Source organism: Bufo gargarizans, chromosome 11 (genome assembly GCF_014858855.1).
Source record: "Bufo gargarizans isolate SCDJY-AF-19 chromosome 11, ASM1485885v1, whole genome shotgun sequence".
NCBI lineage: Eukaryota > Metazoa > Chordata > Amphibia > Anura > Bufonidae > Bufo > Bufo gargarizans.
The window spans coordinates 51505302-51519491 of NC_058090.1; the positions used below are offsets into that span (position 1 = coordinate 51505302).

The following is a 14190-nucleotide window of genomic DNA, read 5'->3' on the forward strand; positions in this document are numbered from 1 at the left end:
TTGGAACAAAACCAAAAAAGGAGAAAAAAAACCAAAATGGCACCCTTTCCAAATAGTTTCAAGCATGTGATGCTCCTTTAAACTCACCTGGGGCGAGTAACAGGTGTGGGCAATATAAAAGTCACACATGAAAGCAGATAAAAAGGAGAGAAGTATTTGCATTGTGTGTCTGTGTGCGCGCCACACTAAGTATGGACAACAGAAAGAGGAGAAGAGAACTGTCTGAGGACTTGAGAACCAAAATTGTGGAAAAAGATCAACAATCTCAAGGTTACAAGTCCATCTCCAGAGACCTAGATTTGCCTTTTGTCAAGAAGTTTGCAACCCATGGCACTGTAGCTAATCTCCCTGCGCGTGGACGGAAGAGAGAAATTGATGAAAGGTGTCAACGCAGGATAGTCCGGATGGTGGATAAGCACCAAAGTTCCAAAGATATTCAAGCTGTCCTGCAGGCTCAGGGAGCATCTGTGTCAGCTTGAACTATCCGTCGATATTTAAATGAAATTGAATGCTATGGCAGGAGACCCACTGCTGACACAGAGACATAAAAAAGCAAGACTACATTTTGCAAAAATGAACTTGAGTAAGCCAAAATCCTTCTGGGAAAACGTCTTGTTGATGAGACCAAGATGGAGCTTTTTGGTAAAGCACATCATTCTACCGTTTACCGAAAACGGAATGAGGCCTACAAAGAAAAGAACACAATACCTACAGTGAAATATGGTGGAGGTTCATTGATGTTTTGAGGTTGTTTTGCTGCCACTGGCACTGGGTGCCTTGAATGTGTGCGAGGCATCATGAAATCTGAGGATTACCAACGGCTTTTGGGTCGCACTGTAGAGCCCAGTGTCAGAAAGCTGGGTTTGCGTCCGAGATCTTGGGTCTTCCAGCAGGACAATGACCCCAAATATACGTCAAAAAGCACCCAGAAATGGATGGCAACAAAGCGCTGGAGAGTTCTGAAGTGGCCAGCAATGAGTCCAGTCTAAATCCCATTGAATACCTATGGAGAGATCTTAAAATTGCTGTTGGGAAAAGGCGCCCTTCCAATAAGAGAGACCTGGAGCAGTTCACTAAGGAAGAGTGGTCCAAAATTCTGGATGAGAGGTATCAGAAGCTTATTGATGGTTATAGGAAGCAACTGATTTTGTGGGGGTTTTTTTTCCAAAGGGTGTGCAACCAAATATTAAATTAAGGGTGCCAATAATTTTGTCCAGCCCATTTTTGGACTTTGGTGTGACATTATGTCCAATTTAGCTTTTTTTCTATCCCATCATCTATTCATTCCCAGGACTGTGACGAGGGGACATCCTCTGCGTCTGGAGGAAAGAAGGTTTGTACTCAAACATAGAAGAGGATTCTTTACGGTAAGAGCAGTGAGACTACGGAACTCTCTGCCTGAGGAGGTGGTGATGGTGAGTACAATAAAGGAATTCAAGAGGGGCCTGGATGTATTTCTGGAGTGTAATAATATTACAGGCTATAGCTACTAGAGAGGGGTCGTTGATCCAGGGAGTTATTCTGATTGCCTGATTGGAGTCGGGAAGGAATTTTTTATTCCCCTAGTGGGGAAAATTGGCTTCTACCTCACAGTTGTTTTTTTTTTTTTGCCTTCCTCTGGATCAACTTGCAGGATAACAGGCCGAACTGGATGGACAAATGTCTTTTCGGCCTTTTTTGGTTTTGTTCCAATACACACAAAGAAAATAGACGTGTGTGTATATCAAAACATGTGTTACTTCAATACTTTTCTGTGAGAAATACTTCATTTTCTTGAAAAATTCCAGGGGTGCCAACATTTACGGCCATGGCTGTATTCCCACTTTTGTTCATGCCAAGAATTACTATACTGCTAAAAAAGAAATACCTATCCAAATGTCATTTGGTTTACTGCGTCTATTGAGCAGTGTCACCCATTGTACCTTTTTGTGTCATTTGCTAATGTCTATACAAGTCTGTTTTTTTTCTAGGAACCTGATTCATGCTCCTTTGGCATCATATTGTAGCATGCATACATGTCTTTGTCCTATACCTTGTACCTATATAATACTTCAGTAGACAAGCTGCTTAACCGACATGCATAAAGGAGACAGTAACCATAAAGTGTACAGCTATACCTGTATACATCATACCCGATATGTTACAGTGAGCCAGTTTTGCTCTCTGAGCTTTAGAGCATGGTTTTATTATTGCAATAATGTGACCTTATTAGTGGAGTGAAGGGGATAAAAAAATAAACTCTGAATTAAAGGTGCAATATAGGAAATAACAAATTTTAGTGCAAGAGCTAAGAAAGCATTGCATAACTCAAAGAAAGCCACAGATAGAAGTCATGCACCGCCCTCTCATGAGCAGCATTGATCATCTTTTTCCTGGAGTGTTTCTTTAAAGAAGTTAAACTTTTCGGCTCTTGCTATCAAGCCCACTATAGCAATTCCCTAATATAACCTTACAGTTTGCTGCAGTAGTATTATCGCCCTGCTGACCCATAAACCATACAGGCTGCGGCATTGCGTCAGTGCGCTGCTCACAAAGGTGCTATTACAACATGGCCATGGATAAAATACAGCAACCTGTATTCTCCTAAAGACTCTACAGAACGAATCCTTCCACAGCCAAAGGTCAAGCTAACCATAGACAGGAGATATTTTTATGCAGATTATTTGGCGATCTGTCTTATTTTAGTAGCATCTGGTGTTAAAGGGGGTTTCTGTGACTAGAATATGGATGACCGATCCTCAGGATAGGTCATCAATATCTGATCAGTGGGGGTCCAACTCCCGGCACCCCCGACGCTCTGTTTCTAGGCAAGTGTGGTCACAGTCTTCGGTCCCATGGTCAGTAAGCATCTCAGTCCTATTCAGGTGAATGGGGCTAGGCTGCAATGCCAAGCACCGCCACTACACAATGTACGGCGCTGTAGTTGGTATGCTATGATGAGGCCTTGGCGGTGCGGGAGTCGGACCCCCACCAATCAGATATTGATGACCTACTCTGAGAACTGGTCATCATTATTCTGAAAACCGCTTAATTGATCTGATCTAGCTATATTTAAGCTGGCCATGGACATGAGACGAGCTTGTTCAGCTGACTGCTAGTTCTCCCAGCTGCCCCGTACACAGGCACCCTCTGCTCAGTGTGTCCTTAGTGGTGAGCCTCTTCCAGGCACCTCAGAACATGCTGAAATCCAACATGCCTGATCCTTCTCTCATCCAACATATGCCATCAGGGGAACGTTGGGAGGCTGTATACAGGGGCGTAGCTATAGGGGAAGCGGCTGCTTTGGGGCCCTGACCCAGAAGGGGCCCATCCAGGAGGAGGAGGACTAAAAGATTTGGTCAGGGGCCCCTCAACAGTATTACACAATTAAATTATATACAGTGACAGTATAGACAGTGTAGAAAACACATGGAACAGCTGCCGGGCCTGGTCAGAGAGCGATCTTTACTAGCCACAGGAATGGGGGCGGCATGAAAGGAAGGGGTTGCGAATAAATAATTGGGGGAGGGGGGCCCCATTCAAAAAATTTCTGTGGGGCCCAGTCATTTCTAGCTACTCCACTGGCTGTATACGTATTAGATGATCAGCCGGCTTCGCTCAAATCCGCATGCTCGGCTGACATACATCTAATATTTCCAGCTTTAGCAGATCAATCTCTCATGTCTCTGGTGGGCTTTACACTGCAGGGACATAAGTAGGACATTGTGTTTGCAATATATTAATTTCTATGTGATTTTTCACGTTAAACATTTTTATATGTGTCAGTTTATGATGACCGGACGAGCTTGTTTCATTGGCACGTTGCCCCCCAACTCTTTATTAGAGATGGACCTATAACCGTTTATATCACACCAATGTTACTGCACTTCCCGCCGCTGAAGGGTCTGATTTTTCACCCCTGTTGTACAGTACGACTTTCGGTCTTTCCTGCAGTGCATGCTGGGAATTCTTTCCCATTTCTAACCCTCCTCACTCCATGTGACTGTTCTTGCACTTTGCTCTTTTGCTTCTCTTTCTCTTTTCCAACCTCTTTGTTTAATTTCCTGTACAGATATTATAGGGACGCTAAGGCCGGATATGAAGGCTTTAATGACCTATGTGTCATGTTATTACCACGCCTTCTCAGGTGCCCAGAAGGTGAGATCTAATACTCTGCACATATTTGCATCCTCAATAAAAATAAGGACCGTATGTCTCGTCTCACTGAGTGAATGCAAAGGTGCGTTGCATCTCTATATAAATGGTGCATATGAACCCGACTCCAATGTTCCCATGCCATTTAAGTGTTAAATGTGTGCCGCCCACCTCTACATTGGTGTTTCCTTCAGTTGAATCCATTATCACCATTCACGTATATAAGAAGGGGACAGTTTGTAGCTCTCCAGGTAACTACTAGTCCCAGTGTTCCTGCTTTACTACCACAGCCTTATACATTTGACCATGATAACGTTAAATACCAGTCTAATGTAATAGTGTTATTTAGGGTGGATTCACACTACCGTATGTATTTTGCGATCCGCAAAATATGCAGATGACATCCATGTTGCATCTGTTTTTGTGGACCCTTTGTAACCATGCCTATTCTTGTCTGCAAAACGGGAAAAACCGAGAAAAAGTATGTTTTAGGCTACTTTCACACTAGCGTTCGGGCGGATCCGTTCAGAACGGATCCGCCCATAATAATGCAGACGGAGGCTCCGTTCAGTACGGATCCGTCTGCATTATTTTAGCAAAAAAAAGCTAAGTGTGGAAATAGCCTGGGACGGATCCGTCCAGACTTTCAATGTAAAGTCAATGGGGGACGGATCCGCTTGAAGATTGAGCCACATTGTGGCATCTTCAAACGGATCCGTCCCCATTGACTTACATTGTAAGTCTGGACGGATCCGCACGCCTCCGCACGGCCAGGCGGACACCCGAACGCTGCAAGCAGCGTTCAGCTGTCCGCCTGTCCGTGCGGAGGCGAGCGGAGCGGAGGCTGAACGCCACCAGACTGATGCAGTCTGAGCGGATCCGCCTCCATTCAGACTGCATCAGGGGTGGACGGCTGCGTTCGGGTCCGCTCGTGAGCTCCTTCAAACGGAGCTCACGAACGGAATACCGAACGCTAGTGTGAAAGCAGCCTTATATGTATGTAAATGAGACTTTAGGAGCAACGGGGGCGTTGTCATTACACCTAGAGGCTCTGCTCTCACTGCAACTGCCACGCCCTCTCCAATTTGATTGACAGGTTCAGGCAGTGTAAACGGCATCACAAAGACAGTGCAGAGGGCGGGGCAGTTGCAGTGAGAGCAGAGCCTCTAGGTGTAATGACAACGCCCCCGTTGCTCCTAAAGTTTCATTTACATACATATAAAACATACTTTTTCTCGGTAATGTGGCCACATATGAACATGAGACCAATAGAGATGCCTTCAGCTGCCAAGCACACATGTAACAGGTCAGCCAGTGTCAGAAGTATAAATCTGCTGACAGATGCCCTTTAAACCATCAGCATAACAAAAGCCAAATTACAGGGGTTTTCTGATAAGTTCCTGTCAAGCATGTAGGAAGAGTGACATGGCGAGCGCTTAGGATACAAGCGAGCACACTCGCTCCGAGTGCTCCCATTTCACTGGAGGAGTGGCAGTGTCCCGCCAGCGCTCTCTTGCTTTTACCATCGGGGGTCCCGACTCTTACGGCATGATAGTCAGCGGTTCAGAAAACCACATTTGGATTGACTACTGGAGAACACGTACCGTATATCCCTGTGTAAAATCAATATGTATCATTTCAGATATTTTTTATATTTGATATTACGGCAAAATTGGCACCTATTACAAAGGCCGGGATTAGTACTAAGACCGTATTATGTTCTCAACTGTTCTTCATGATGACTTTTTTTCCTTTTCTTCCTGCTTTGGTCCATTCCATATTTCCTGCTGCTTCACATCAGTCTTGCCTTTCTTAATCTATACGTCACTTACTGTAGAAATTCAACTTTCACCTCTGTGCATAAAACCATACAGACCACACAAAACCCCCTTGTACAGCCTAAGCGCCTTAGATAATTGTGGGGGTACTTTATATGTTTTTTTTTATCTCAGTGTTTGTTTTTATTTTATGTATGAATAATTTTCCTGTTATTTTGTTTTACTCGCGTTTATTTTTACTATAGACATTTTCGTCAGGAGATACCTCCTCCTTCCTTTTCCATGTTCACCCTTGTATATTTTATGGGGGGTTCAGAGGTTGTTACAGCCCCTAGTACTAACCGCGGAATAGTAACCTTTCAGGGTATTCCTAATTAAAGGAAAATGCCACCCAAACATTTCTTTGATTTTGTGTATTTGCACACGTTATCAGATTCTGTTATATCAAGTTGTATTGTGAATGGTAGTGTAGGTTCGGTGACAGTTGCCAAGCAGTGACTTTGTAATATAAGCATTCTTACTATAAAACACTGCTTGTTTTTAGGTCACACCCTATTGCACAGAGCAAAAAAAAAAAAAAAAACATTTGAGTTCCTCTTCTATCAAGTTATCTGTTCGGATATTTTTTGAGCTGGGCTGTACATAGCAAATATCTAAATTGGCCCTCCTGCTATTACTGGATTGTGCCATCACATCCCACCGCCCCAGGACTGGTGCTAACAGTTCATTATCCTCTCCAATCCCCTTCCTACCACTTAGATGAGAAAATGGTGGCGTCTGCTGAATTGCTGTGATCGTGGCTAGCCGTTCTTTATGCAGGATTATACGAGAGGGCTATCCTATGGTAGACCAACCCTTCTCTTCTAAAGGTGGTGGTCACCACTGCTGCTCCCACAGAATGTACACTTTCCTCTGTACTACAGTATATACGCACATAGTATAGTATAGTATCTATCAAGTTTCTCCACTAGTTTGTATGTAGTGAATTCCAGTTATGAATAGACTTGCCATCAACAGTGCTGTGGTTTATTAATGTCAGCATTGCAGCTATATTATCATCTATCTGGATTCCTCATGTCCATGTTGGGTTCTGTTCACATCACGTGTAAGCCTACCTTCGGGAAGATTTTCGGACGTATTCTAGCATTATAGTAACATACACCACCCATACTGTAGGCATACATGTTCAGAATATATTTCCATCCAGTATGCCTCTTCAGCCATGCTCCAGGCAGTGCTATTTGACAGCATCCATTACAAATATTGCATCAGGTATTAAAGGGGATATCCGATGACTAATGTAAAAAATTAAAACCAGACAATATATAATACATGGCAATCTCCTTTCTAACGAACCGGCTCTGCACCTCACATGGATCCATAGATCTCCACATTCATTGCTCTGTTAGATTTATATCGGGCTACTTTCACACTAGCGTTTTTACAGGATCCGTCATGGATCAGCAAAAACGCTTCCGTTCTAATATAATACAACTATCTGCATCCGTTATGAATGGATCCGGTTGTATTATCTCTAACATAGCCAAGACGGATCCGTCATGAACTCAATTGAAAGTCAATGGGGGACGGATCAGTTTTTTTATTGTCCGAGAAAACTGATCCGTCCCCATTGACTTACATTGTGAGTTATGACGAATCCGTCTTGCTCCGCACCACATCGCGGACAGAAAAACGCTGCCAAACGGAACGGAATGCATTTTGGTGCTCTCCGTTTTGTCCCCATTGACAATGAATGTGGACAAAACCTAAGCGTTTTCCCCCACTATTGAGATCCTATGATGGATCTCAATAATGGAAAGGGAAAGCGCAAGTGTGAAAGTAGCCTCAAGCTGGCAGCTCTAGGGGAGTGTCTTTTCTGCTGCAGCTCAGGAGGCGTGTCCACGCTCTCCCTATGACAGCTCAGGAGGCGTGTCCATGCTCTCCCTATCACAGCTCAGGAGGCAGTTGAAGGATAGAACTGAGCATGTGCGGCCTTCTCAGTGAGCCGGACAACAACATAAGAAAAAGCAGGTGGCGCTATACAGATACATTTTATTGAATAACTCAGTGGCTATGCTACATTTTTAATTAAATTCAATTACAAAAGTATTCAGATCCAGGAGCTGGTTTGCAAACTGTAGAATAAAAATATTTTTGGGACAAGCCCTTTTAATTATTGAAGAGTGTAGAAAACATGGTAGTATTCATAGAGAGGTAAAAGCCCATCATTCCATGATAACGCTACCGCAGTAAATCGCATAGAGTTGTATGAAGCAGTAGCAAGTTCCACTGCCACTCTATACAAACTCATCCTCTGCATTAACAGTGGCGGGGGGGGGGGGGGGGGTCTAGCGATCAGTGGTGGTTCCAGCAGTCATACCCCTATTAATGTGACATTTTTTAAATGAGATGATAAGTGATGGATGCTATCAGCTGAAATGCCCCTTTGAAATAAAAAAAAATCAATTACAATTAATTCTGCGTGTACCCTTAGGCCTCATGCACACGACCGTATTTTTTTTTGTCCACAAAAAAAGCCGATCAGATGCAGACCCATTCATTTCTATGCTGTCTGCATCTGTGTGTCCATTCCAAGGATCTGCAAAAAATATAGACAATGTCCTATTCTTGTCCTTATTGCAGACAAGAATAAGTATTTGTAGGAAAGTGCGGGTGACACACAGCCAATAACCGTGTTTTACGGATCTGCGGTTTGCGGACCACAACACGGATACGATCGTGTGGACTAGGCCTTAAATGCATCTCTGCTGTAAATAATGAGGAGTAGTTGCAGCTGTCGGCGCAGTGCCATTTATATTGCGCATGTACGGGTGCGTCCTCTGCAGCAGTGTGAATGAGGCTTTCAGGGACCATAGCAACCAGTCCATGTCAGATCTGTCAACCTGGGGACACTTCTGAACGTTGTTGATATAGATAAATATTGATATTGTTTTTATATTGTTTTTTTTATTGTATTCTGGTAGAGAAGCTGATCACCCTGCATGTAGTCTGTGTGTCCATAGTTAGACCATTTGCAGATGTATCCCTCGACCACATTTTCTCATTTTCTGATGCAATTCGTTTTCACTCATGCGTTTTCTCATACTGCTTACAGGCTCTTGATCCACCCTGTCTCTAAGTATTAAAGGTATAGGTTATGGACGTGTGTATACTAATGATATAAAAATCTGAAATAATCCAATACCTAACATTAATCCTCACTAATGTGTGTGATTTGCAGTCCGTGTTCTGTGAGAATACTTACCCGGTGATTATTTATACCATTAATATGATTAGCACATTAGTATAAAGCACCGCCAGCATGGGTCTCCTATTTCCCATCCATACGTAAAACTGGATCAGTTCAGTTAAATTGCATTATGTGACCCTGGGGTCCAGTATGGTAGACAAGTGTTAGAGGGGCTTCCTTCTCATAATGATTAGACAAACACGATACAATGTCATTGAAATCATTGGCTCTCCATGTAATGCAATATTACGGTATGTTGAACTGTGAAAACTTAGTTTGTGAGTAGTTAATCCTAGGCTACTTTCACACTAGCGTTTTAGTTTTCCGGTATTGAGATCCGTCATAGGGGCTCAATACCGGGGGGGGGAAAAACGCTTCAGTTTTGTCCCCATTAATTGTCAATGGGGACAAAACTGAACTGAACAGAACGGAATCCTCCAAAATGCATTCCATTCCGTTTAGTTCCGTTTAGTTGTGTTCCCAGACCAGAGAGCAAACCGCAACATGTTGTAGTTTGCATTCCGTCCTGGGATGCAGAGCAAGACGGATCCATTTTCTATTGTGTCCGTCCCCCCTTGTCTTTCAATGGAGTTAATGACTGATCCGTCTTGGCCATGTTAAAGATAATGCAACCGGATCCATTCATAACAGATGCAAATGGTTGTATGATCAGTAACGGAAGTAGGGTTGTTGAGGGTATCGAAATTTCAATACCCAATAGATACTTTTGTCCCGGTATCAATACGATACCGGGATTTCTATTTTTTAGATACTGGGCTGCGCTGCTGCGCAGTCTAGTATCACAGAGCATGAGCGCACTGCTGTCAGCACGCTCATGTTCCCTCAGCAGGACAGGGAAGAAGGAAGCAGTGTCTCCCTCCCCCTGTGCCACTGCCACCAATGAGAAGAGGGGGGCGGAGGAGGGGCGGGCGCACTGCGCCACCAATGATAGGACTTTTCCTACACAGAGCGGCACCCAGAGATGTCCCAGCACTTACTATTAGTCCTGGGCGCCGCTCCGTTCGCCTGCCGTGCCCCATTACTGTCTCTTCTCCTGCTCCATATGCAAATTACTATCGGAGCAATGGGGAGGAGACATCAGCTTCTCTAGTGGGCGTTCCTTCTCCTTGCGCTGGAATTGGACAGCGCTACAGAGAAGCTGATGTCTCCTCCCCATTGCTCCGATAGTAATTAGTATATGGAGCAGGAGAGGAGACAGTAGTGGGGCACAGTGGGCGAACAGCGTGGCGCCCAGGAATAATAGTAAGTGCTGGGACATCTCTGGGCGCCACTCTGTGTAGCCTAATACTAAAAGTCTGGACCCAAATAAGTTCATCTTTAACACATAATACAGGAGGCAGGTGCCGGCAGCAGAATCACATTGCTGGCACCCTGGCCTTGACGGGGAGCTGCGATCAGCGGCAGTTAACCCTTCAAGTGCGGCACCTGAGGGGTTAACTGCCGCTGATTTGCTGCCATTACCCGCCTCCTGTATTAAGAGGTAATTATCATTGGTGGCGCAGTGCGCCCTCCACCCCCCCCCCCCCTAATAACCCCCCACCCCATTAAAATCATTGGTGCCACAGTGCCCCCTCCCCCCACCCCCCAGTATTAAAATAATTTGTGGTAGTGGCCACAGGGTCCCCTCTGCCCCTCCTCATTGGTGGCAGTGGCAGCTTCTGATTGGAGCCCCAGCAGTGTAATCCTGGGGCTCCAATGGGTTACCATGGCAGCCAGGACACTACTGAAGCCCTGGCTGCCATGGTAACATCCCTGATGCTGTGTGCACAGAGCATCAGGGAGAGTGTGAGGTCCTATTCACCCTGATAAAGATCTATCGGGGTAAATAGGACAAGGGATAAAAAAAAATCCAGATTCTGGCCCCTAAGGGGGGAAATAGTTCTTAAATAAAAAGTGTAAAAAAATAAATAAAATTAAAATTAAATTTTTTTTTTTTTAAACCCCACAAAAATATTGAAGGGCTTCTGTTACACCCCAAAAGTCATTTTTCGTTTTTTGACTACTTAAAATCCTTATACAGCGATTTTTCAATATATAGTGCTCTTAGCCTTTTTTGTTCACTAGTTTCTTTAAAAAAATTGACCGATTCACGCGCATAACAAAACACAAGGTGCATATTAAAATATATAACACTATATTACGACTATATAAACTGACTATGGTCTCTGCTGCACTGGTCTGTATTTTTCGCCCTATAAGATGCACCTAGTTTTAGAGGAGAACAATAAGAAAAACATTTTTTTCATTACACCTCAGGTCAGACCAGCAATCAGACCTCCAATGTTAATCAGACCTCAGATCAGACCCCCAAAACTTTAGCCATCTATTAGCCCCCAATGTCAGCCATAAACCCCCCCTAATGTCAGCCATAAACCCCCCATTAGCCCCTAATGTCAGCCATAAGCCCCCATTAGCCCCTCATGTCAGCCATAAGCCCCCATTAGCCCCTCATGTCGGCCATAAGCCCCCCCATTAGCCCCTCATGTCGGCCATAAGCCCCCCCATTAGCCCCTCATGTCGGCCATAAGCCCCCCATTAGCCCCTCATGTCGGCCATAAGCCCCCATTAGCCCCTCATGTCGGCCATAAGCCCCCCCATTAGCCCCTCATGTCGGCCATAAGCCCCCCCATTAGCCCCTCATGTCGGCCATAAGCCCCCCATTAGCCCCTCATGTCGGCCATAAGCCCCCCCATTAGCCCCTCATGTCGGCCATAAGCCCCCCCATTAGCCCCTCATGTCGGCCATAAGCCCCCCATTAGCCCCTCATGTCGCCCATAAGCCCCCCCATTAGCCCCTCATGTCGCCCATAAGCCCCCCATTAGCCCCTCATGTCGCCCATAAGCCCCTCATGTCGCCCATAAGCCCCTCATGTCGCCCATAAGCCCCCCCATTAGCCCCTCATGTCGCCCATAAGCCCCCCCATTAGCCCCTCATGTCGGCCATAAGCCCCCCCATTAGCCCCTCATGTCGGCCATAAGCCCCCCCATTAGCCCCTCATGTCGGCCATAAGCCCCCCCATTAGCCCCTCATGTCGGCCATAAGCCCCCCCATTAGCCCCTCATGTCGGCCATAAGCCCCCCCATTAGCCCCTCATGTCGGCCATAAGCCCCCCCATTAGCCCCTCATGTCGGCCATAAGCCCCCCCATTAGCCCCTCATGTCGGCCATAAGCCCCCCCATTAGCCCCTCATGTCGGCCATAAGCCCCCCCATTAGCCCCTCATGTCGGCCATAAGCCCCCCCCATTAGCCCCTCATGTCGGCCATAAGCCCCCCCCATTAGCCCCTCATGTCGGCCATAAGCCCCCCCCATTAGCCCCTCATGTCGGCCATAAGCCCCCCCATTAGCCCCTCATGTCGGCCATAAGCCCCCCCCATTAGCCCCTCATGTCGGCCATAAGCCCCCCCCATTAGCCCCTCATGTCGGCCATAAGCCCCCCCCATTAGCCCCTCATGTCGGCCATAAGCCCCCCCCATTAGCCCCTCATGTCGGCCATAAGCCCCCCCCATTAGCCCCTCATGTCGGCCATAAGCCCCCCCCATTAGCCCCTCATGTCGGCCATAAGCCCCCCCCATTAGCCCCTCATGTCGGCCATAAGCCCCCCCCATTAGCCCCTCATGTCGGCCATAAGCCCCCCCCATTAGCCCCTCATGTCGGCCATAAGCCCCCCCCATTAGCCCCTCATGTCGGCCATAAGCCCCCCCCATTAGCCCCTCATGTCGGCCATAAGCCCCCCCATTAGCCCCTCATGTCGGCCATAAGCCCCCCCATTAGCCCCTCATGTCGGCCATAAGCCCCCCCATTAGCCCCTCATGTCGGCCATAAGCCCCCCCATTAGCCCCTCATGTCGGCCATAAGCCCCCCCATTAGCCCCTCATGTCGGCCATAAGCCCCCCCCCATTAGCCCCTCATGTCGGCCATAAGCCCCCCCATTAGCCCCTCATGTCGGCCATAAGCCCCCCCCATTAGCCCCTCATGTCGGCCATAAGCCCCCCCCATTAGCCCCTCATGTCGGCCATAAGCCCCCCCCATTAGCCCCTCATGTCGGCCATAAGCCCCCCCCATTAGCCCCTCATGTCGGCCATAAGCCCCCCCCATTAGCCCCTCATGTCGGCCATAAGCCCCCCCCATTAGCCCCTCATGTCGGCCATAAGCCCCCCCCATTAGCCCCTCATGTCGGCCATAAGCCCCCCCCATTAGCCCCTCATGTCGGCCATAAGCCCCCCCCATTAGCCCCTCATGTCGGCCATAAGCCCCCCCCATTAGCCCCTCATGTCGGCCATAAGCCCCCCCCATTAGCCCCTCATGTCGGCCATAAGCCCCCCCCATTAGCCCCTCATGTCGGCCATAAGCCCCCCCCATTAGCCCCTCATGTCGGCCATAAGCCCCCCCCATTAGCCCCTCATGTCGGCCATAAGCCCCCCCATTAGCCCCTCATGTCGGCCATAAGCCCCCCCCATTAGCCCCTCATGTCGGCCATAAGCCCCCCCCATTAGCCCCTCATGTCGGCCATAAGCCCCCCCCATTAGCCCCTCATGTCGGCCATAAGCCCCCCCCATTAGCCCCTCATGTCGGCCATAAGCCCCCCCCATTAGCCCCTCATGTCGGCCATAAGCCCCCCCATTAGCCCCTCATGTCGGCCTAAGCCCCCCCATTAGCCCCTCATGTCGGCCATAAGCCCCCCCATTAGCCCCTCATGTCGGCCATAAGCCCCCCCATTAGCCCCTCATGTCGGCCATAAGCCCCCCCATTAGCCCCTCATGTCTGCCCAATGTCCCCCAGGTCAGCCATCAGCCCCTAGTGCAAATAAAATAAAATAAAACACTTGCCTCTCCTGCTCCTGGTCACCATCGCGATGCTCTTCATTCATTCTGCTGTCGGCTGTGTATCACAGCCCACGGTGTGAGGTCACAGAGAGACCTCGCGCTGTGCGCAGCCCTGCACAGCCGATAGCCAAGCCGAGGACCAGGAAGTGGTGAGTACAGATCCTTCACCACTTCCTGGTCCTT

The 14190-nt window shown here is 47.4% G+C and overlaps 1 protein-coding gene across 4 annotated transcripts in view; it reads left to right on the plus strand.

Annotated features, from left to right (window-relative positions):
* Positions 1-14190, plus strand: part of ACTN1 (actinin alpha 1) — a 125238-nt gene that overhangs the window by 83264 nt on the left and 27784 nt on the right. The window contains exon 8 of one of the 4 annotated variants that reach the window (XM_044272059.1): positions 4052-4137. The exons of the other annotated variants lie outside the window; for them this stretch is intronic. Coding sequence (XP_044127994.1) covers positions 4052-4137 — 86 coding nt within the window. The remainder of the gene's footprint in view (positions 1-4051; positions 4138-14190) is intronic. 4 annotated transcript variants of the gene reach the window in all.